The 25,966-nt window shown below is 41.6% G+C and overlaps 1 protein-coding gene across 3 annotated transcripts in view; it reads left to right on the plus strand.

The window, feature by feature from the left end:
* The first annotated feature begins 13,837 nt into the window (after positions 1-13,837).
* The window catches only part of RARB (retinoic acid receptor beta), a 200,822-nt gene continuing 188,693 nt past the window's right edge, over positions 13,838-25,966 (plus strand). The window contains exon 1 of one of the 3 annotated variants that reach the window (XM_044293066.1): positions 13,838-14,537. In XM_044293066.1, the coding sequence (XP_044149001.1) occupies positions 14,375-14,537 (163 nt within the window). In that variant the 5' untranslated portion in view covers positions 13,838-14,374. The remainder of the gene's footprint in view (positions 14,538-25,966) is intronic. The other 2 variants (XM_044293065.1, XM_044293067.1) reach the window with 2 other exon arrangements.

The following is a 25,966-nucleotide window of genomic DNA, read 5'->3' on the forward strand; positions in this document are numbered from 1 at the left end:
TGTGGCCACTGCCACCAATGATTTTAATACTGGGGGGGTTGAGAGGGGCTGGCGCACTGTGCCACCAATGATTTTAATGGGATGGGGGGTTGAGGGGGGGGGGGGGGCACACTGCACCACCAATGATAAATTACCCCTTTATACAGGAGGTTGGTACTGGCAGATCAGCAGTTAACCCCTGGGTGCGGCACCTAAGGGGTTAACTGCCTCTGATCGCAGCTCCCTGTCAGCGGCAGGGTGGCGGCAATGCGATTCTGCTGCCGGCACCCGCCTCCTGTATTGTGTTAAAGACTGACTTTCACTATCAGGCCACACAGAGCGGTGCCCAGCGATGTCTCAGCACTCACCATTAGTCCTGGGCGCCGCTCCGTTCACCTGCAGTGCTCCATTACTGTCTCCTCTCCTGCTCCACATGCTGCTGATTACTATCGGAGCGATGGGAGGAGACATCAGCTTCACTAGTGGGCGTTCCTTCTTCCTGGCTGTAGCGCTGTCCAATCGCAGCGCAGGGAGAAGGAACGCCCACTAGTGAAGCTCTGTGTGGGAAATGGGAATAGTCCTATCATTGGTGGCTCAGTGCGCCCGCCCCTCCTCCGCCCCTCTCTCCTCATTGGTGGCGCAGTGCGCCCGCCCCTCCTCCCCCCCCCCTCTCTTCTCATTGGTGGCAGCGGCAGCAGCACAGGGCGAGGGAGGACAGCTTCCTTCTCCCTGTGCTGCTGAGAGAACATGAGCGCGCCAATAGCAGCGCGCTCATGTTCAGAGATACTAGACTGCCGGGCCGCAAAGATATTCATTGCGGGCCGCATGTCTGTGAGACTGGCAACATTTGGTTTGATCTGACAAGTTTTCCTTGTAGATCAATCGGTGTCTGTGTTGTTTCTGGTAATTTTCCACACCCCCTGCTTTCAGGTGTTGCTTATGTGTTCATTTAACCTTCCTTATTTTTAGTTGCTTCTCCCACTATGCTGTGCGATTTATAGCTTCTGTGCCTGTGGATTGTTTGTGGTTGGATCTCGGCTGAGTTCCTAGTGCTTCCATAGCCTCTTTGAAGTTAAGTCTTTATTTTCCCTTTTTGTATTTTGTTTAGGTTCTGTGTGTTGCATTTCCCTATTGTTTGTATTAGGTCTGAAGTAGACTCCTGTTTGTCCTTCCTTTTGGAGGAACAGGTAGTCTCGCCCCTGCCATTAGTACCAGGGTTCTATAGGGCTATATAGGACTCTAGGTATTCCTGCGTATGAACTCACCTACCTTTGGGGTCTGTTCATACTGGTAGTCAGTCAGGATTTTGGTTAGGGTTTTCACTAGGAGGTGTCCATCTTCTTTCCCTAGTTCTCAGGCCTGATTTTCTGTTTCCCCCTTCCCTCCTATGCTCGGTGTGGTGTTTCCCTCCCACACCGAAGTGTGACATAATAAACTGCCAAAACTGTTATTTTTGTTTGTTTGTTTGTGTGCAGCCACGGATCTTATAGCTGCACTGCCAGGTCAGCTGCAAGGGCTGTCTTTGGAGATAGCTGACCTCCGCACGACTGTTTCAGAGATGCAGAGATCATAGGCTTTTGGTCCTGGTGGTAGTGGTGGAGACCAGGCCTATCTGGAGACTAAAGTTGCCCTCCCAGACAGATTCTCTAGGGCCCCCCACTCTCAGGACGTACTCTCCGCACGACCGTCTCGCAGATGCAGAGATCATAGGCTGTTGGTCCTGGTGGTAGTGATGAAGACCAGGCCTATCTGGAGCCTAAAATTGCCCTCCCAGACAGATTCTCTAGGAGCCCCCACTCTCAGGACGTCCTATCACATGATGTATTGTCCTCCTCTGACACTGTTTTGGTCCCATGTTCATATGTGCCCGCATTGCTGAGAAAAATAAAGTTTTAAATATATTCAAATGAGTATCTAGGAGCAACAGGGGCGTTGCTGTTGCACCTAGAGGCCCTGCTCTCTCTGCAACTGCTGCACCCTCTGCAATTTGATTTACAGGGTTAGACAGTGAAAATGTTAGCACGCCCGGCCCAGGAAAAGGTACAGAAGTTCCAGAGACAGCAGAGCCTCTAGGAGTAATGTCAACGCCCCCGTTGCTCCTAGAGGCTCATCTGCATATATTAAAACATCATTTTTTTCAGCAATGCGGGCACATATGAACATGGTACCAACACAGATGCCTTCAGATGCCAAGCGCAACTGTAACAGATCAGCCATAATCATAGGTACAAGTCTACTGATAGATGCCCTATAAAGACTCTGATTTGTTAAAGGCTCTGCTACATTTTGAAAAAACTCATTCAATTGAGGGTACTTTATGTGCAGGCAGGGATAGCGGTAAGTCATTGATTAGGACTGCCCACTGGACTCCTAGACCCAGAATTAGCAGCGTTTTCAATCAATAAGCTGCAAGTTAGGCTACTTTCACACTTGGGTTAATGTTTTCCCGTATTGAAATCCGTCATAGGGTCTCAATACTGGAAAAAAACGATTTAGTTTTGTCCCCTTCATTGTCAATGGGGACAAAACATAACTGAACAGGACGGAATGCTCCAAAATGTATTCTGTTCTGTTCTTATACCAGAGAACAAACCGCAGCATGCTATATATCAATCTGCTCAGCTCCTCCTTCTCTGTTACATACAAAGCAATATATCAGTCTGCTCCGCTCCTCCTGCTCTGTAACAGACAAACCTATATATCAATCTGCTCCGCTCCTCCTGCTCTGTCACAGACAAAGCTATATATCAATCTTCTCAGCTCCTCCTGCTCTGTAACAGACAAAGCTATATATCAATCTGCTCCGCTCCTCCTGCTCTGTCACAGACAAAGCTATATATCAATCTGCTCCGCTCATCCTGCTCTGTAACAGACAAAGCTATATATCAATCTGCTCCGCTCCTCCTGCTCTGTCACAGACAAAGCTATATATCAATCTGCTCCGCTCCTCCTGCTCTGTAACAGACAAAGTTATATATCAATCTGCTCCGCTTGTCCTGCTCTGTCACAGACAAAGCTATATATCAATCTGCTCAGCTCCTCCTGCTCTGTCACAGACAAAGCTATATATCAATCTGCTCAACTCCTCCTGTTCTGTAACAGACAAAGCAATATATCAATCTGCTCCGCTCCTCCTGCTCTGTCACAGACAAAGCTATATATCAATCTGCTCCTCTCCTCCTGCTCTGTCACAGACAAAGCTATATATCAATCTGCTCCGCTCCTCCTGCTCTATCACAGACAAAGCTATATATCAATCTGCTCCTCTCCTCCTGCTCTGTCACAGAAAAAGCTATATATCAATCTGCTCCGCTCCTCCTGCTCTATCACAGACAAAGCTATATATCAATCTGCTCCTCTCCTCCTGCTCTGTAACAGACAAAGCTATATATCAATCTGCTCAGCTCCTCCTGCTCTATCACAGACAAAGCTATATATCAATCTGCTCAGCTCCTCCTGCTCTGTCACAGACAAAGCTATATATCAATCTGCTCCTCTCCTCCTGCTCTGTCACAGACAAAGCTATATATCAATCTGCTCAGCTCCTCCTGCTCTGTCACAGACAAAGCTATATATCAATCTGCTCCGCTCCTCCTGCTCTGTCACAGACAAAGCTATATATCAATCTGCTCCACTCCTCCTGCTCTGTCACAGACAAAGCTATATATCAATCTGCTCTGCTCCTCCTGCTCTGTCACAGACAAAGCTATATATCAATCTGCTCCGCTCCTCCTGCTCTGTCACAGACAAAACTAGATATCTGTCTGCTCCGCTCCTCCTGCTCTGTCACAGACAAAGCTACATATCAATCTGCTCAACTCCTCCTGCTCTGTCACAGACAAAGCTAGATATCTGTCTGCTCCGCTCCTCCTGCTCTGTCACAGACAAAGCTAGATATCTGTCTGCTCCGCTCCTCCTGCTCTGTCACAGACAAAGCTAGATATCAATCTGCTCCTCTCCTCCTGCTCTGTCACAGACAAAGCTAGATATCTGTCTGCTCTGCTCCTCCTGCTCTGTCACAGACAAAGCTACATATCAATCTGCTCCGCTCCTCCTGCTCTGTCACAGACAAAGCTACATATCAATCTGCTCCGCTCCTCCTGCTCTGTCACAGACAAAGCTAGATATCTGTCTGCTCCGCTCCTCCTGCTCTGTCACAGACAAAGCTACATATCAATCTGCTCCGCTCCTCCTGCTCTGTCACAGACAAAGCTATATATCAATCTGCTCCGCTCCTCCTGCTCTGTAACAGGATGATGGCAGGTCAGACAGTTTATTCATCTTAATGTTTCCCATAAAAGGGAGGATGCTGACAGCCTATGCTCAGTTTATTTTAAAATAGCAGCTCTATTTTAAGTTTCATAGGCCTTTTAAGCCTAGAGCATAGCCCCATGAATTCTTCATAAGCATTCTAGATCATTTTGTATGTTCTGTGCGTCAGGACTAGTAATCTATCACAATACAACAGTTGTGTAAATCGGGAATCAAGCCAACACTACCCGTCTAGCCTCTCGTGCAAGGACCCGGTCCAGTCATTAAACACTAAGATCTGCTAGATCGAAACGTGTTGGCGCATTACCTGCAGTTGGATCCTCACTAGTCACCAACTAATGGCGTATCCTAGTGGAAAACCACTGACAAAATGTATTGTATCAGCAGAGAGGCTGTGTTAGAATCGAGTTAAAAATTTGTTGTTGTTTTTTAGATCTTTATTTGGAAAGAATCAAAAAATATATGCGGACATCAAAGATTTCCTATTTCACTGCCAAGCTTTGTCTTCACGGCCATCCCTTATCCTGGGATGTAACTTCTGGTGTTAGTGAGTCATCCAATTGACAGCATTATAGGACTCTGCAGAATGAGAATTCATGTTCATGTTCTTGCTCAAAGGGGTTATATTTATATTTTAAAAAAAAGTTATCATATTTAAATTAATGCAGCTGAACTGCAGTACCAGACACAGCCTATCAATAAAAGTGGCGCTGTTTGTGGAAAAAGAGCTTTATTCTTTTTCTCCTCGTATATCGGTTTGTAACAGATTTTGCCTAAACTCTGCCTACCAATTATTCCTTCATTATAAAGCTTTCATAACTCGGCTCTATGTAAATAAAGACTAATGATAATATTAATGGAGGGTAATTTTAAAGTGTCATAGCAGTGAATAGAGAGCAAGCCGCTGAGGTGCAGCCATCTCTTTATTCACCGTTATGGTACTGCTGTAAATAGGCGAGCTCCCATAGCGGTGCATAGATGGTAGCCATGCATGTGTGGCCGTTCTCCCTTCACATCATGGACCCCATTCTGGAGACAGAGGTAGGACCTGCACCTATCTGACATTTGTGGCATATGATAGCGATATGCCAGGGGTCAGCAACCTCCGGCACTCCAGCTGTTTTGAAACTACAATTCCCAGCATGCTCCATTCACTTTTATGGGTGTTCTGAGAACAGCCAAGCAAGTGTACATGCTGGGAGTCGTAGTTTCACCACACCTAGAGTGCCGAAGGTTGCTAATCCCTGCGATATGCCATAAATGTTGAGATGGTAAAACCCAATTAAAGGGGTTGTCTCACTTCAGCAAATGGCATTTATCATCTAGAGAAAGTTACTACAAGGCACTTACTAATGTATTGTGATTGTCCATATTGCCTCCTTTGCTGGCTGGATTCATTTTTCCATCACATTATACACTGCTCATTCCAATGGTTATGACCACCCTGCAATTCGGCAGCAGCGGTCGTGCTTGCACACCATAGAAAAATATGCAGGTCTATGTGTTCTCCCGCATTCCCGGCCCAAAGAGAGGCCAGCGCTTCTTCCTATAGTGTGCAAGCACGACCACCACTGATGGATTGCAGGGTGGTCGTAACCATGGAAACGAACAGTGTATAATGTGATGGAAAAATGAATCCAGCCAACAAAGGAGGCAATATGGACAATCACAATACATTAGTAAGTGCCTTGTATTAACTTCCTCTACGTAATTAATGCCATTTGATGAAATGAGACCTTTAAGAAAGTCTCATATAACTCCGATCACTCATGCAGATCCCTGAACAGATGGAAAATCCCCTTTTAAACCTATCGCCCTATAAACTAAATACTTAATTAATACTATTAAAACTTACTCACAAATGTAAAAATGTCACAGATATGTGGACCAACAGCCCAAATCCATGCACAATACAGATCCCTCACAAATGGATCATGCACACCAACATTGGGTCCACATCCGCGCTGCATTTTTTGCGGTTCCGATGCAGACCCATTCACTTCAGGGGGGCCGAAGAAATGTGCTAACATTATTTTACCACCATAAAAGTGAATGTGTCACCACATACCTTCCAACAAAATGTATAGACGTCCACCTCACCGCTGACTCCAGTACACTTTGTGCTGTGTTTGTAGTATCCATGGCCCCTATTCAGAGAAATATGCTAATGAGTCCCTTGGTGCAATGGGGGCGTTACCATTGGACTTCGTTGCACCCAGAGGCTCCACTCTTTTTCTCTGCCGACCGTGCCACCACTATTCTGATTGCCAGGGACAGTCAGTGTAGTTGTAATCGCACCAGGCTCCGAAATCTCACGGCAGTGCGTTTGGAGCACGCGCAGTACAGAGATGGAGATCGAATGGGCAGATGTAAATTTTTTTAAAGCTATTTTAATATAGTTCAGCATGAAAAACTAGTTACTTTTTGTCTTTTATTTTCTGAATCAGAAATGCTTCAGTTGTGAAATATTCCCTTTACTTCGTTATAATGGTGCCCCCTGGTGTTTAATCTGTATAGTAATGTGCACGTCCGTCTACAGAGATGGCCACACATGCTCCTTTCCATCCTTCTACTGCCGCCAGCCCTGTCTACTGTTAGAAGCTGAGACATTTAAAGAGAAAGAGCTGCTGCAGAAAGGACACGCCCGTTGAGCTGCCAGCTTGAAGAGAATCTAGCAGAGCAGTTGGAACAAAGAATGGGGCGAGCTCTGGATCTATGTGAGGTACAGGGCTGGTTCTAGCTTGGTTAGAGATTATCATATACTGTATTACGTACGATTGAGTTTTAACATCGAGCATGGCATAACCCCTTTACGTTTGCCTGCCACCACCATTGAAATGGTAGCCGAGCAATTGGGTAAAGTTTGCTCCTCCTACTTTAATTGCATTATTTCTGGATGTAAACAGCAGGACATTTGTATTCTTATTATTGATCTGTTATGACACATGGTAGAGACGTAAACTATTCAAGCAGTAAATGTCCATGGTGGATGTAACGGCGTATGGTTAGTAATTCGCTAGAACCGTTTATTAGAAGGAACCTTCCATCCATTGGCCTTGTCTTTGAAAGTGGTGGGAATGCTATATTTGCTGTACCCTGCGAATCTCTGATATCTACAAGGTCAGTGTCCAGTATATACTCCAGCAAAACAAATCCATGCATGCAAATAATTAAAGAAGTGCAATGAAACAACACATAAACAGTATTTTAAAGGGATTTTCTGAGATTTTTAAAAATGATGACGTATACTCTGGGTGGGAATCCGACACCCGCGACCCCCGCCGATCAGCTGTTTGAGAAGGCACCAGCGCTCGTAGTAGCACCTCGATCTTGCCTAGGTCGTATGTCGTGAATGGGGCCGAGCCGCGATACCAAGCTCAGCCACTGTGCAATGTATGGCGCTGTGTTTGGTGAACTAAGAAAAGGCCAGGGCGCTACTGCGTGCATCTTCTCAAACAGCTGATTGGTGGGGGTCTTGGGTGTCGCACCCCTACAGTCAAAAACTGATGACCTATCCAAAGGTCATCAGTTAAAAAACTAAAATTGAAAAATATGATATGGAATTTCACACAAGAGCAGAGACAGAAGACTGCGATCAGAGATAGAGAGCTGGTTAGGTGTTTCTTCAGGTTTTGGCAGCAGATGGGCAGGGGTATCTAAAGCGTGTTACGGAAAAACTCTTTGTCGGCCATGTCTTATGCTGTACACTTAAAGCGCAGTACCCAATACGATCATGAACTTTAGGATGACGTCATTTAACTGAATAGTTCGAAAATCTGATTAACACTAATATTTGATAATCAAGCACCAATCAGAACCCATTGGTCCTTCATTAATACGTCATCAGAAAATAAACTATTGATTAAATCAAGTTTTTATGTTCAATGTGTTTGTTTGGTACATTTATGAAGACCCGCGATTTAGACACCAGTCTTTGTCTCTCCTCTGCTGGCGGTTCATATGCCCCAGTTATGTAGAGGCGCTAGCCACTACTTAAAGGGAACCTGTCATCACCTTTAGGGTCCATTCACACGTCCGCAATTTTGTTCCGCATTTTGCAGAACAGAATTGCGGACCCATACATTTCTATGGGATACGCACTGCTGGGTCCGCAATTCCGATCCCGAAAAAATTAGAACATGTCCTATTCTTGTCCGCAATTGTGGACAAGAAAAGGCATTTTCTATGAGAATGCCGGCGATGTGTGGTCCGCAAAATGCGGAACGCACATCACCGATGTCCGTGTTTTGCGGATCCACGGACTAGTAACTGACTGAAGGTGCCCGTGCGCAGCACCCCTTTTCTTTACTGCGAGAGGGGGCCTGGCTTAGTGGAGTTGGTGGGCATGGCTTAATGGGGAAAGGTGTGGCCTATGCTGTCCTCCTTTTTTTTTGCCATGCAAGTGGCCACCCTAAGCTGACTTCATTGTGTCCTGTGAGAGATTTTTCTAGACATGCACTGTGACCTGTGCAGAGGTCAGGAGGGAGTAGATAAGCTGTGATGGTGGATCCTGTGTTTCCAGTCATTGTAATTCTGCCAATGATCACTAATGAAAAGTTACCTGTACAGAACCGGAAGTCTCAACCCTGTGGCCAGTGAGAAGACTGCACGATTTTAGGTATTTTATATAGTGACATGGAAAGTTAAAACAAAAAAATTCTGAAAAGAATGTTTAACATAAAAATGTAATTTTAAACAAAAGTTCATTCTCTGATGCTACATTACCTTTAAAGCAATTTATTGTATAAATCATGTCAAGAAAAGTACCGTATTTTTCGCTTTATGAAACACCCTCTTTTTAATTTTTTTAATGAAATGACCGTGTGTTTTATAATGGGAATATTAGTGAGCACTTTTATCATGGAAGCACTAACTAGTATGTATTAGGTAGGGAGCGGGTAAAGCGATGTGAGCGCTGCTGGTACTCACCCTACCTTGTCTTCTTCTCCGGCCAGCGCTGCACTACAGGTCCTGACCCTGTACAGTGTCAGGACGTAGTGTGTGCAGGCTGGAGAAGACAAGGGAGTGCGACTGGCGGAGCTGGAGAGCTAAGGGTACTTTCACACTTGTGTTTTTCTTTTCTGGCATAAAGTTCCATCCTAGGGGCTCTATACCGGAAAAGAACTGATCAGGCATATCCCCATGCATTCTGAATGGAGACAATCTGTTCAGGATGCATCAGGATGTCTTCAGTTCACTCTTTTTGACTGATCAGGCAAAAGATAAAACCGCAGCATGCTACGGCAATGCATTTGAAGACAGATCAGGATCCTGATCAGTCTTAGGGTCCATTCACACACCTGCAATTCTGTTTGCGGAACAAAATTGCGGACCAATTCATTTCTATGGGGCCACACTATGTGCTGTCTGGATCCGCACTTCCAGGTCCACAATTACTTTCCCGAAAAAAAATAGAACATGTCCTATTCTTGTCCGCAATTGCAGACAAGATTAGGCATTTTCTATTATAGTGTTGGCGATGTGCGGTCCGCAAAATGCGGAATGCACATTGCCGGTGTCCGTGTTTTGCGGATCCGTGAATCAGCAATACACATATGGATGCGTGAATGTACCCTTAAAGAGCAATCAGTTGGCATACGTTTTGCCGGATCCAGATTCCTCTGCCGCAAGTGTGAAAGTAGCCTAAGTGAAATTCTTTATTTTATCTCTGAACTGAGGTCTGGTGGGGGTCTGGCAGGGAAGTCTGATATGAAGTCTGATGGGCGTCTGACATGGAGTTCTCATAGGGTCCTGGCATGGAGGTCTGATGGGGGTCTGACATGGAGTTCTCATAGGGTCCTGGCATGGAGGTCTGATGGGGGTCTGACATGGAGTTCTCATAGGGTCCTGACATGGAGGTCTGATGGGGGTCTGACATGCAGGTTTAATGGGGGTCTGACATGGAGGTCTGATGGGAATTTGACATGGTCTAATATGAGTTCTTGATATGGGGATCTTAACTGAGTTTCTGATTTGGGGCTCTGATCTGATGAACAATATGTTTTTCTTATTTTCCTCCTCTAAAACCTGGGGTGCGTCTTATCATCAAGTGCGTCTTATCAAGCGAAAATACGGTATATAAATGATATATAAGCCAAACATAATGCACCTTGACAGTATAAAACATTGTTCTCGCGTTCTAAAAATCAAAGCATAATACAAAAAGAATTGTATAGTCTGCTTTGGCTTTTGGATACACTGTGGCTACCTCGTCTTTCAGTGATGTAAGAGTCTCACTGATAAAAATCCAAACACTCCCATTAAAATTCCAGTTTCCAGCCCAAAAAGTTTAAACGCCACCAGCGTCTTCTCTTTTACTCATCATGATTACTACTATTATATTACAACATTTTTGGAAGCTAATACTACAGTGTGTGCGAGCGCCAACAATAAACTATAAGGCTACTTTCACAGCGTTAATATTTTCCGGTACTGAGATCCGTCATAGGGTCTCCATACCGGAAAAAAACGCTTCAGTTTTGTCCCCATTCATTGTCAATGGGGACAAAACGTAACTGAACAGGACGGCATGCTCCAAAATGCATTCCGTTCCTTTCTTATACCGGAGAGAAAGCCGCAGCATGCTGCGGTTTGCTTTCCATCCTGCATCATGACCCAAAATGCAAGTCAATGGGGATGGATCCGTTTTCTCTGACACAATAGAAAACGGATCTGTCCTCCATTGACTTTCAAAGGAGTTCATGACTGACCCGTCTTGGCTATGTTACAGATAATGCAACCAGATCCATTCATAACGGATGCAGATGGTTGTATTATCAGTAACGGAAGCGTTTCTGCAGATCCCTGCCGGATCTAGCAAAGATGCTAGTGTGAAAGTAGCCTTAATCAGACCATACAAGTGTAGTCACTGTAAAGATATGGTTGTATCTCTATTACATCTGACACATTTTAAAGGGGTTCTCCAGAAATAATGCAGTTTTATCTAATGCCCACAGCCTACGTGGCAAGTCGCACATCACCGCTGGAGCCAGTTATTGGCTGCAGCGGAGTATGTGACCATGCCCATGCAGCACCGGATGTGCGGAGACCAGAGCATGGACATGTAAGAGCATTCATGGAGGACTGGAGAGGTTGGGAGTGGGTAAGAATGGATCCTCTATTTACCAAGGCAGTCATGCAGATTTTGTGTGCTTTCATCATTCCATCAGTGATGGCTAACAGTTGCAGCAGATGCAGCAAAATAAGCCTACCACTACTGTGTTTCACTGATGGGGTGAGATTTTTATACTGGAATGAAGTGTTGTTGTTTTTTCTCCAAATGTAAGGCATTTACACCAAAAAGTTCTCTCTTGCTGTCATCTATTCACCAAACATTGTTCCAGTAGGCTTTTAAGTGGTCCAGGTTATCTTTACTAAACTGCAGACGGGCAGCATTGGTATTTTTGGAGAGCAGTGGCCTTCTCCTTGCAATCCTGCCATGGACACCATTGTGTCCTCTTGATGATGGACTCATAAGCATTAACATTGCCTTATGTGAGAAGGGCCTTTAGTTGCTTACAGGTTCCTTTTGGTTCCTTTTATTGATGAGCAAATCAGGTTTGCCCTTTTTTATTATTTTTTTCACAGAATTTAATTAAAATCCCTATCTTCATACATGCATCAAAATGTATTGACACCGATGAGACTCAATTAAGATGGCCGCCATTATCGCAAGTCTTTCTCAGTATTGTGCATGCGCTGTTACTGTGAGTAGTGGCACATGCATAAATGTATTTTGTAACTAATCCAAACCCGGTTTCATGGCACTCACCTCAATCATCAAGAAATTCTGAACTTGGATTCATTATGAACTATATTTCTGCATTTGCCACAGATCACAATAACAGCGCATGCACAAGACTGAGAAAGTCTTGCGATAACAGCGACCAACGTAATAGAGCCTCATCTGAGCCAATACATTTTACCACATGTAAGGAGATAGGGATTTTAATGTAATTCAGTGATAGAGATGAATGAATTGAGTTTGTCCAAAGCAGGACGAACCTTATTTTCTCATCCCTAGTTCCTTTATGACCTTGAGGACTATTACATGTCTTGCTGTTGACATTATCTTTGTTGGTTGACCACTCCTCAGGAGGCTAATAAAGGTCTTGAATTTCCTCCATTTGTACACAATCTGGATGACCGTAGATCTTTTTAGATGGATTTGTAACCTTCTCCAGCCTGATGAGCATCAACAACTCTTTCTGAAGATCTCAGAAATCTCTTATGTTTGTGTCATGATACATTTCAACAAACGTGAAGATTAGACTTTGATAGATCCCTGTTTTTTTAAATAAAACAGGTCACCCACTCATACCTGCTCGATTGAAAACACCTGACTCTAATTTTACCTTCAAGTTATCTGCTAATCCTAAAGGTTCACATGCTTTTGCCACTCACAGACATGTTATATTTGATCATGTTCCTATGACTGATTCTAATATTTTTGAATTATTTATTTGGTTATTTTTATCTCCTTGTGTTAAAATCTGATATAGTTTTTGGTCAGATTTTTGCAGAACTATAGACAATTCTAGAGGTTTCAGAAACCTTCAAGCACTACTTTTTATTATTTGCAGTTTTTATGTATGGATTATGTGATATCATTGCTCTAGAGGTCATCACTACATTCAGCAGTATCACAGACAACATCTGAATAATCATAGTGATCACAGTATCAAGTGGAGATGCTGAGCCAGATAGGTATTTCTATTGTGAAGGACTGTGCACCAGCACGTTACGAGAGTGAAATGGCTTTCTCAAGTGGGAAGAAGCACTTTTTTAGAGTACGCCCTTCTTTTGTAGAGGCAGCATAAGGAAAGCACAGCTTTTATCGATGCCTCAACAGTGGCCTCTTGTGCTGATGGGGGAGCTGCAGGAGGGGGGCGATTAGGGAGACCAGACTACAAGCAGACTTGCCCCATAGTCGAAGCGCGATGTGATACTAGCACCGCGGCTGCTGCCGTGCCCTTGATTGTTTTCCTTCTTATTGTTCGAATAAAAGAAAAAAGCAGAGAGCGCTGATTAAATTTGACATATGTGACTTCTCACCCCCCCAACCTCCCCCCTTTTATCAAGAAGTCGCCGTGGAGTAATGATTATCTGCAAACACGTTAACACCCGAATGCTCCTACATTGCAGGAAAAAAAAAAACATACGAGACAATACATTCCCGACGCTGAACTATCCGTGACAGTTCCATTGAATTTTAATTGAGTAAAATTATCTACTGTGCAAAATTGGAACGGCTAAATCTTTAGAGAGGAGGATGGCGGAAAGCTGGATTAAGACGGCGAGAAGGAGCCGGTCGTCGGTGGAATGAGACTGGTGACACATGCCACCCGGGTGCACGTTTTCCTGTCCCCTTCCTCTTTCTAGAAGCGTATCTAGGTTTAGAAAGTGAAGGTAGAAATCCTAGTCCCGGAAAATGCAGCTGAGCGAGCGAGAAAGCGAGCGAGCGGCTGCCTGCATCTCTCTGCTCGTTCTGCAGGGCTGCCGCTAGTCTTTAAGCTGTGTGAGAATCCTGGGAGTTGGTGATGTCAGACTGGTTTGGGTCATTTGAAGGTTAGCAGCCTGGGAAGGGTTCATGGAGAGTTCACTCGCATATATTAGGCAATCCAATCTTTCATTTTGTGTGACACAAGTAGTAGGAAGTGAGCTGCTCAAAAGCAGAAGGATCTATTCGCTTCAGAAGGGGGGACCTGGGTCCTGGATGAAATAAAGCTTGTTATTTTTACCCACTTTCAGCTCGGTTCCAGCTGGAGAGCAGGTTCAGCGTCTTCGCCGCTGCAGAAGGCTGCAAGCAGCTCCAGGAATTTAGAGACATTTTGCCCTGCAGCTGACAGCTTGGATCCCCCCCCCCCCCCCTCCCTTCTTTCGCCTGATCTGCTGGAATGGCTGGGAAGCTTGGAAAATAGTAAATGATCATTTGGATCAATTACAGGCTTTTAGCTGTGTTGTCTGTCATAATTCATGATTCTGGTCTGGGAAATAGACCAACAGCCGACGTGCCAAAAAAAAGGGGCAGAGTTTGATGGAGTTGGGTGTACTTTTCAATGCCATTTTACTCTGCACCTAAAGGAAAAGCACTTTTCCAGGCGTTCTGTATAGGGGGGACATCATGTTTGACTGTATGGATGTGCTAGCTGTGAGCCCTGGGCAAATGCTGGATTTCTACACTGCAAGCCCGTCTTCTTGCATGCTCCAGGAAAAAGCTCTTAAAGCATGCTTCAGCGGATTGGCACAGACAGAATGGCAGCACCAGCACCGGCACAGTGCTCAATGTAGGTCCACGTACCAGCCCGGCTGGCTTTATTTTCTTCTCTTCACTGCTTTTGACTGCATGCCATAAATAACTGAACTTTAACGTGGCGTCCATTAAAATGCACTCCTCTCTTTAGATATCACGTAAGATGAATATTTCATGGTATATCGTCGCTTAGCTTTAATACCCACTTTTATGTATTTACATGTTTTATGCATGGATTTATATCTACCGTTTTATTATGTATACTTTAACATGACCTTTTTGATCAACACTTATTATGATTTGGGACATAAGATAAGACATAAGATCCATAATATTGTAATAATAATAATCTTCATATTCTTCAAAATAATATACGATAAATAGAAGTCACCGGTGTTTTTGGTGTTTTTTTAAGTTTAGTTTTGCTACTACCTGTTTATATGATTTGCATAGTCACAAGTGTTCTTACCCCCCCCCCAATTGCCATTGCTAGAACTTTGGTTGTCTCTACAGCCATAATTCTTCTAAAGTTTGACCTTAGCACCTTTACATTTGCTTTGCCTTGACTTGAAAGGATTCTGCCATGCTAAATAAGCCTGACTCTTGGACACTTCAGTGTTTAGCCATCAATTATAGCCTTGCCCCAAGTTACACGTTTACAGTAGGAGGCTTGTGAAGGAGGAGAAGTCTTTGCTTGTGGTCTGCACAAGTCCTGTTATCTGATCTTGACATGGTGGCGGAGAACACATATATTGTAAACAGTAGTGCTGCTTTAGCACATTGGCTTCAACTTTGAGAAATGACCAAAGGCACCAGAATTCACAAGCCATTCACTCCTCCTAAGAGCCTGCAGGATGCTGCTTTTCACTGACACTGATTTAGATGAATTACTAAGCTATTTATCACAATGGTTTTAACACCTCGGCTGTAGATTGCCCCTTTAATGTGTTCTTACTTTTTGCGCCCATTGCTCAGTAGACCTAGGGGAAGTGTATCTTCTTCCTAAATGCCACCCAGTTGTGACTCTTTAGATCTTCCATAATATCCTAATCTACGATTAATTGGGACATCATGGCTCCAGTATCTCAAAAATGCAATTTTTACAATGAGATTAGCAAATAATAATATTTATATAGCTCCACCATATTCCGGAGTGCTTTCCAATTGTACAAAACAAAAGACATCCCAACGTAACTGGCTAATATACAACTGAATCGCTAGGAGTGAGGGCCCTGCTCGCAAGTGCTTACAATCTAAGCCAACGTAAAAATTGTACTTGACTTACTTTTTGACTTTAGTTGTACTGTCTGTGTTATGGCAGTGTTCAAAGTGTGTAAATTCCTACTAATGTGCAAGAGCAAGTGGCCATAAAAATGTTCAAATTAAAATTTTATTGTGTGTAATTCAAGTTATTTGATTGAATAAGCCTTTTAGAACGTTTTACATACACTGCTCCCACTGTCTAGGTCTTGTAAATCTGAGATTATGTAATCTGTGGTTCCACTCAGAGTTAACACGGACGCGTGTGTGTATGTAAACAGTGAAGGTGTTAAACATGTCCCCAGTTTACGTGTTATCTTGGAAAGCTCATTCACTCTAAATACGCAAACTACCTAGTTAATGTATGATTGCATTTCAATGTGTTCATAGCCTCCTCCTCCACACCGCTCCCTCGATGTTTTATAAATCTGGCCTCTACATAAATTATTTTCTAGTGCTTTCGTGAAGGAGTATATAAACAGATTTTTTTTCCCCAGCTAAATTTTGGCTTGTGCAATCTGCTTTGGACACCATCCAAGTATTAAATAGCAAAAGAAAAAAAAAAAAAGGGCCTGCATGCTCAAAACATGTAATATAAAAAGAAAAGAAAAAACATTATTGACTTGGCAGATGTATAATTATATATCATGATGTCTAAAGATTTTTTTTTAGATAAGTAGGATTTTCAGATATTAATTGAGCTTTAAATTGACAAAAGTAAGGCATAATAATGTAGTAAAAAAAAAAAGTAAAACAAACAAGCTCTTTGAAGTAAAATATTCAGGTTATATTATGCTATGCTTTTGCATGTTATTTCTTTTTTTTTTCTAATATATAATTAGTAGATTAGACGTACATAAAGGTATTTTTATTTGATATTTTTTACTTTATTTTTATCCATTTTTTTTATTCCTTGTTGATTATTTTTAAATGTATTTTATTCTTATTTTCCAGGAGTTTTGTGTCTAGGGCCTATGTTATATAGATAAGTGCAGTTACTTTAATATTTTGTGTTACTGCTCTGAATTATTGAAGTATTTATTTTACAACATAAAGCCTTTACAAGAAATAGTGAATGGAAATACACAGCATTTTGTAGCATGGCAGTGGAATTTAAAGTAAACTTTAAGCACTGAAGCTTTGCTTTTAAGAGGTATATTACACTCACTACAGTTATCGTCTCCATTTTTTACTATGCTGTGAAGCAGAGATTTATATGTGTAGTTATTTTTTGTAGCATCAAAATAATGGTTGGGTGTTTTGTGCTCGGTTATGTTAAGGCTGTGGCCATCATCGATCACGCCATTATTTTGAAAGGAAACAGCATTCTTTATGGTGCCATTTTGCTTCTTTTTCTACTCACAATGGGTAGATCAGTGATTTTAAAAATGTGCTCGCTGGTAGGATTTATTTGTAGTGTGGGTGAGGAGACATCATGTCCGCTTAATATACTGTGGAGCCTTTTATATTAGTGTTACAATTAGCCTCTTTTTTTTTTTTCCTTTGCATGATACTCTATCCATCGAACCCTCATCAGACCAACACTTGCCCTGCCCACTCCATTGATTTTCACACCAGTTCAGGATGATAGGGTGATACGAGAAAAATCCTTCTGGAATTTGTCTTGCCAGTGACTATGTGTATCCATTTTAAATAAATAAATATATATATATATATATATATATATATATATGTTCATACCATATTATTTGCATTTATGGTTTTATTCCAGTACAGTGTTTTAAAAGGTGTGACCCATATACACCACCTACATAATATACCAAAATGGCTTGCCTCAGGACTATACCGTGTGATTGTCTTATAGTCTATAAACTTTTTGCTAACTTTAAATGCAAACCTTAAAATATCAAGCAAATTTCATAGAATAAAAGGAATTCAGAACATTACTATGTGCCCGTTCCAAATTTGACTTCATATTGGGAAATAATAGAGTGAATGATGGCAATAGTATGAGATGACAAACATATGGAACTTGATATAAACATTATGAGGCATATGCGGAAAGGCTAAAAAGATAAATACAAACTCTAAATAAGGATTTTAGTGCAAGTGTTAAAAAGTGTTTTAGTCAAATGCTATGCAATAGATAGTTCATATTCAGATTTTTACCATACTGTACTTTTTCTACTGATGGATCTTCCACTTTTTGGCACATACAATGCATTTGCTGTTATTGAGGAGTGGTTGCTCCTTTTTTCTCTGTGTGTGGTTTTACTGTATACAACATACAGTAGTGAAGTGAATGATGCTTAAACCCTAAGAACCATATCATTTTGACTTTATATGTGTAAATTAACCAATATGCATGTAGACTGCAGCGTAATAATTATACCATTGTTTGTATTGTGGATTTGAAACCCCCTAAACCACCAAGACAGTGGCTGTTATGCTCAGTTAAAAAGCTGTATTAGCCTTATTAAATCAGGCGCTTATGAGTTTGCCCTATACACAAACCCTTTCAGTAATTTTTATACCTTGTACCCATTATGCTATTATGGTCTAGCAATTTGGCAGTCGTAACAGATATGATTACCACTGGAGAGCTGTATAAAAGGCGTGCCACGCTTAATAGATGGGTCTTTAAAAAGACACCAGTTAGGATATACCCAGTTTTTACTTTATTTTTTTAATATTTTTTTTATTCATGATCTACATAGAAGCTGTGGTGTCAATTAGTATTGCACGTTAGGAATATTAATCAAAGGGAATTGGCTTAGTACATGATAACTGTTACAACGGGCTTTCCATTTTCTCCGGAAATAGTTTTGTCTGATATTAGACATATTTTAATGCCATACACATGAATAGTTTACCAATATCTTTAGGGCACAGTTTTTCCACAAGAGATATTACAGTCTTTGGCTGCCTGGGCCAAAACGAGGGCTTAATTTTCTAATAAAGGATTAAAAGCAATTTGTAAGGGTGCCAACAAAATTCCCCTTGTTACCTAAGAAGAGCTGTGAACTTGTCAAAACGAGAAATATTTGCTCTTTCCTAGAGAATCCAACACTATCTGACCCTCTGGTCTCATGTCCTTTACATGAAAGGTGCACTTCGGAAACCTGCTTGTCCCGTTTAATGTCTTAGCTCCCTCGATTTTTGGTTGTACGTTGAGGCAGTCCTTTATTGCATTCACTTGTTAAATGCAATCATTAAAACTGCAAGACGAATCACCTTTACTTTTTCATCAAAGTCTGCAGTTGTGAGAAGCCGCTTTTCTGTAGGCCATTTTGGGGCTTCAAAAGACTAGAGCCTGGACTGCTATAAAGCTTGGGGCTATAATTAGCTGAAATTGAAATGAATGCAAGTAAAAATTTTGTTCCTGATGTTTTAATCTAGACTCATATTTCCATGTGTTAGTGAAGAATTCTTAAAGGCAAATATAATTATTTTATTATGTTTGTCAGAACGTAGTTCACTTAGCAGTACAGAGATTGTCTTCTGCTCTCATTGCTTTTCAGAAATAAATAGTTGGATGGGTAGTGATCTATATTTGTAACACTTGGAAAATTCCAGTTTCAATTATTGTCCACGTTGGTCAGGATAGCCTATATATATTTTCCCAGTTTAGATTTGCATGGCATGTGCATATAGATGACCAAGCCAGTAGCAGTAGTGGCTGTCTATACACATATTCAATCTACGAAAACTACAAGGGCACAGCCACACGTTCAGGTTCCTTGATGCAGTTTTGAAAGCCAAAATCAGGAGTGGATCATAAAATGAGAGAAAGTATTAACGACAGATATGACTTTTCCTCTTGAATTCACTGCTGGTTTTGGCTTCAAAAACTGCATAAGGAAACCTGAAAGCTTATCGTTTTAGTCGGAGGTTTCCATTACGCTGACTATGCAGATAATGCATCCAGAGTGAAATTTAATAAGCAACACATCTCAGAATAAAAAACCAGGTTTAAAGCAGGTCACCCAAATTTTTTGGCTCAGCATGGTGATTGGATCTGGGTTATGGTTATGTAAGGAAAGATATTTGACTGTAGAGTGGCTGTTTTCTCATGGAGGAGTTTTTCAGCGTGTTATAAGTGATCACAAAAGTGCCTAAGGAAGCAGACTTTTTGATTTGTCCGGTATTTTCACTAACCTTTGTAATATGTCTTAGATTGACATTATTGTATGTCCTGTAATGTGCGATTAGCTTTGATGCCCAATACTACTGAATTGCCAGAAGGTTTATCCACTGCTTATTGTCAAAAGCTGAGGTGAGGTAGCATAAGCACTGAGTAGTGGAGACCACCACCTGACCAGTCACTAGTATCAGGCACCAAAACTAACACCACCACTTGCTGTTGAATGCTGGGGGGTTAGAACAAAAACAGCCACTGAACCAGAGAAGTGGCTGTCTTTTTTTTTTTTTTTTTTTTTTTTTTTTTAATATATGCTACTAGATTTAATTCTGTGAGGTTGTGACAGTTCTTCTTTAAAACAGTCTTCTCAAATTAGGGTCAGATATGCTGAACTATTAGGTTTGAGTGAAGTGAAAGGACAGGGTTTATGGTCACATTGTTCAAAACCTAGTCTTTGACCAAACAACTACATTTCTACTTCTGATCCCAAATAATGGGCACTTATTCTGTGCTTATTAGGTTGTCAGAAGTCATCTTCTACATTTTTTTAAGCGATCTCTCTACAAATCCTTTCTCTTCAGAGCGTATTTTAATAATGTGTTTAGGTGGAACCTAGGCTGAACGTGCATGTGGCAAGCCTGGGGTATGTTGCTTTCTTAGATAATGATGGGCATCCTTGAACAAGACAAGTCAAGACCAGTTATATTTGTCTGTCTATGCCATAAATGAAATGAATATACATATGCTATGTTTTCCAGCCTAATGGATGGCAGATGACCAGTAAATGTCTTAAATACAAGTCATTCAGTGTCTTCATAAATGAAAAGGGTTGGCTTGGGTTGAGCTCAGTGTGTAACTGGCGCTGCGCCACAACCTTATTGGCATGCTTTGACAGTACTTAACATTAAACTGTTAAATTATGTTAGTAACGATCGGACTTTTAACATCCGGCACAGTTTTATTGTCTCCAGGTAGTTTGCACGACCAGGGAAATGTTCTGTTTCGGAATGGCCGGCCATTATTATGTTGTGTATACCCACACACATTGGTAAATGTTATTGTCCTCATTGTAGACGTACATCTGGTATTGAGACTTTGCATTTATCTTGCACGGAGTATTATAAAAGTGATGGCTATTGATGCTTCTTATATCCACCAATGGGGGGGACAGGTCCCTAGTTGTCGTCATTTTTTTTTAAATTGTTGGACCATACACAGTTATACATGGAAGTGCTTTTAAGCTGGGTTATTTCATTGGCTTTTGTTTTGAAGGGCATATAATGCTAATTGGTCTTATTGACTTTAAATTTCCCAGTCATTACAAGTAACCTGAAAGACGGACAGAATAAAGAGCAATAATCCATCGAGTTCTTGAAATGCTTCATGTTTGTCTGCAGTGCTTAACATGATCAATATTAACTGCCCCATTGAAACTAACTGCTGTATCAAATAACAGTAAATCAAAGGAATGTGCTTAGAGATTATTTATTGAAAGGTGTAATTGTTCGCTGGGGCCCCGCTTATCTTTGAAAACAATAGGCATGCCTGTGCCTCCACTCCAAACACTTCTCTGTTTGGGTTTTGCCATGTTCTCTTTTGTAGGCTGCCATCAAAGTGAAGTCAAAGTCAATGTAGCATTCTGCCTATGTGTATATTGCATAGGATATACATAAGAGTCCTCACTAGCACAAAACATTGAGTTTTAACAGTTTTCAGTTTTTTTTAATCCAGCTCAGATTTCTTACATCTGTTAGATGACAGAAGTGATCCTTGTTCTAATACGTGTGCAATCTGGAGTTCACTGACTGTGTGAACAGGGTTTCTTATGTGTAGATAGCCTTGAAGTTCGTTTCCATGGGGCAGTTTCAGCCCTGAACAAGTAGTGATTGATGATATACAATTAGATCGCTGCTCGTTTTTTTTTTTTTACACAGCTCTATGCAATAATATAAGGGATGAAGGATCTTGACTATGATCATTCTCCCCCATTCTATTTTCACGTTGTTGGCAGCGGGTTCCTTTTTACACAGGTGATGTGCTGCCAACAGTCGATGACCACTTGCTTATTTTTGAGGTGATTGACAGCATGTTTGCTTGGGGCTGTGATCAAGAACATACATTTATCGTTGCCGATCATCAGCCCACGTGGATAGGTCCTAAGTCATTTGATGTAATAATTAATTATTTGACCAGAAACTGTCAGCTACAAATGCTTCATTTAAGGGGTTGTCCCAGTGAGCAGATGCTTGATACCTTTGTTTCCGCTGGTCTTGAGGGGAAACGGAGAGATATACCCTTTACCTTTCCACGAATGTACCCCATTTCTCATACACCTCTGTAATTGAAAATGTTCCCCCTAAACATATGTCAGATGACAGTCTCATCGCTTGTACCTGCTCCTATCTCCAGACAGATGCCCCCAGAAGTGAGAGAGAGCACTCTGCATTAGTGGCGTCCTCTCTATACACTGCTATCGAACTCCCATAAACAGCTGCGCAATGGCGCTCAGCTATTTTCAGTGAATTGAGGGTGGCCACACTTGCAGGTCTGCTCTCCCTTCACTTCAGGAGCCCCATTCTGGAGATAAAAGCGGGTCCCAGAGATGATAATGATATACCACAAATCTTGAGATTGGAAAACCGCTTTGAGTAGGATATCTAGGGTTGGATAGCCTACACAATGGTACATTGTGATGTTTGTAAGAGGCTATGAAAACATGCAGGTGTAATAATACAAATGCTAAGTAAAAAAAAAAGGAATCTAGTGGTAAAAAATAATAAATTTAATGACGGCTTCAGAAGATTCACCAAATGGTGGTTAGTTCTTGACAAGGCTTCTCGCTCAGGATCATGGTGGTGGGTGTAATATTGTATTCATGCAACTGCATACAAAAGAGAAGCATGGGCGTCTTAAACCACAATTTATTCATTGAATCATTTACAGTTATTTTATCATTAAGGATAGGTATCAAAAGACCAATTTTTAGTTAATTTTACTCAGGTGTACAGTAATTTGGCTCAGAGTATAAAGGGTTATTATAGTGTTATCGAACCATGCAATAGTTGCACTAATTGCCCATGTAAATGGACATTATTTTCAAGGCAGTTCATAGATCAATTAGTATCATACAGTGCAGCTGGCATGAAATTAATTGGCACGTGTAATATTTAGCTGCTTTACTGTCTACCTGGCAGTCTGACCCTGACTTCATTGTACTCATTGTGAGACTCAATTGCCCTGTACAGAATTCCCAATTCCTCTCTGTTCTATCTATCTAATCTCTACATCTGTCTATCCAATCTAGCTATCAAACTTGTCTGCATAGCTAGACATACATACATAGCCTACTGAGAACCAGTATGGAATCTATTACTTGTCCATCTAGAATAGTCAGGTGGTCCTGGTTACTTAAAAGTGGAAAATGTTAAATATAAAGGTAATTGTTATCAAATGGGGTTGCCCTAACTGCTTTCTCTAAGTCCCACCCTCTTTTAAAAAGAGCAGCAAAAAGTTTAATTTTTTTGCACAAAATGCCACTTGTGCCAACATTTCAACATTTGTAAACCAGGAAACTGGGATAGAGGGTTGATAAACTAAACAGTTTCTAATATCACACATCAGGATAATCTGAGCAGTTTGCACATTTTTTATTGAGCTGCTAGGAAGACATAGGCATTGGGATAAATTATTTCTGTTTCTACTATATCAAGAATAGTGTTGTATTTTGGACCCCATGTTTTCAAGTTGCTAACTCGTCCCAATATAAGCAGTTCTTGGAGCCAATATTCCGTTAATTACCATATCATTGAAGTATGCTAATTATCTGCCACTTTCCAGACAGGCAATGACCTGAGGATTAATGATTGCACTGCCAGATCCTCTAGCCTATGAAACGTAGAACAAAGCTTCCGAAAGATCTCAACCAACACAGGTGCAAGTTTTTTAAGCCAAAAGAACAGACATTTTTTGAATCCACTCATGGTTTTGATTTCAGAAGCTGCATTTTTTTTTCTTTGTAATTTAAACGTGGTAAAGAACGATTACATAAACGTTTATATTGAGAACCACTTTTACAAGGTTTTTTATCTTTGATAAAGGGAAAAAATACATAAATGATCAAATAGAATTTAGTATTGAGTTTTCATAAAGAAATGTAAGAATGTGTGGATATATACAAGTATAATCTTTTTATTTGTTTCGTTAACCATTTAGTGTTTGCCCTTCTTAAAGGGGTTGTCTGAGGCTTAAATAACAAGGATTTTTGCTCAGGATAGGTATCAATAATCAATATCTGATTAATCAAAAGAGTTGTTAACCCCTGGGACCTTTTCTATAGACCCCCACTCAGCGTGTCCGGACCCATGGTGGTGATCATACTTTCCTAATCTCCAACACTGGGTTACAGCTCCATCATTGGCCCGCCAGCTCTGCAGGTCTCGGGTCTCCCTGTATCAACATTTGGTCTGACGCTGGTCATGTGACTGCAGCGATGGGGCCAGAATTCAGCATTGGTTAGCAGGTAAGTATGATAACCACTGTGGGTTCAGCCACACTGCAGGCTCTGTAGAAAAGGTTCCCTTTAAGGGCGGCTTGTTGGAAGGGACCATCAGACTCGGATGTGACATCTTCCCAAGCCAGTGATTGAGTGGCCACTGGATCCCCCAGACACTGTTGCGGTGTCACCACGTGTTGCTGCTCTCCGAAAGGGATGGTAAGGTGTGGTGCACCCCAATGGGAAATAAGTCCATGGAATCAGTGTCTGCAGTAAACAAGTGTGCTTCTTTACTGGTGGAATTCAGGTGCAAAACAGTGCAGGTGAGGCATAGGGCTGGCTTTTCCAGTGTCCTCCCGGGCAGAAGAATGGTTTGATGCTGAGGAAAGGCCTGAGCTAGCTGTCTATTTCTTTCTCAGAAGGTTGGTACCCTGGGCAAAGGCTGGTGATTCAGGGTCTGTGGCAGAGTATCCCCATCTTAGCGTCTTCTTCAGGTCACTCAAGTAATCTGCCAGAGTCTCCTCTTCTAAGCACTGTTCCCTAACTGCAGAACTCTGACTGCTTTCCTTATATACCATTTCTAGCTGAACTAGAACCTTCTAATGGGAGTGGTGGAGTGGAGAAACTCAGCACAAACAAATATGTTACAGTTTCTGTCTCTCAAAGACTTGCATCACAGCTTCAATGATACTCAATGGCAATGACACAGCAGTTTTTCCAGATAAAAACAGGTTTTCTGACATAACATAGCAGCATCGGGCATTCATAAGGTCAGTCTGTCTAGTTTTGGTTGTAAACACGTCTGGCTTCTCCCTCCCAAAAAATGCTCTTCTTTAATCCCTATGGTAGCCGTGGAAAATTACCAGCTTCTCGTTATTAGCAAGAAAGTCCCAAAAGTCTCTCAGTATTTATTAACCCTTTCCACAGAGCCTCGCAAATACAGTGCAAAGCAACAGGATATATATCACAACAAACATATAAAAAGCAGTTACACAGTATTAAACAGTATGTAAGTCAATGCAAGTTAACCCTTTAAAGTGAAATAAAGTAAGGAGTTGATGTCTTTGTCTATGGGAAACCGGGGCAAATGTCCAGACTTCAAAGTACCCCTGCTCCTACTTCAGGGCACTACATAATGTCATGTTCATCAGTTACATTGCCTTTGTACAGCTCAGTCCCATTCAAGTGAATGGAGATGAGCTGCAATACCAAGCACAGTCCCTATACGATATACAGCGCTGTGTTTGGTGAACTGTGAAGAGGCCACAGCGCTCATATGAGTGCAGCGGCCCCTTCAAACAAATGATCGCTGTAGTTGGATTTCCACCAATCAGATACTGAATGCCTATATTGACCTATCCTTTAATTCCAGAAATCATATTTGAATATATTTTGCCATCATTGGCTGTGCTAAGGTTCTGTAAAGGTGTAATTGACTTTGGACAATCTCTTTACACATTAGACAAATGCCGGTCAACCAGCTAATGTGTATAGGAACCTCTTGACTCTCCTTATGGCAAAAACAGTGGACATATTGGTTTTCAACATATTCAATCCTTTGGTTGTCAAGGTAAATAAGTTGCCACCACATGTGTCTAACCATGGCTTT

This window comes from Bufo gargarizans, chromosome 5 (assembly GCF_014858855.1).
Source record: "Bufo gargarizans isolate SCDJY-AF-19 chromosome 5, ASM1485885v1, whole genome shotgun sequence".
NCBI lineage: Eukaryota > Metazoa > Chordata > Amphibia > Anura > Bufonidae > Bufo > Bufo gargarizans.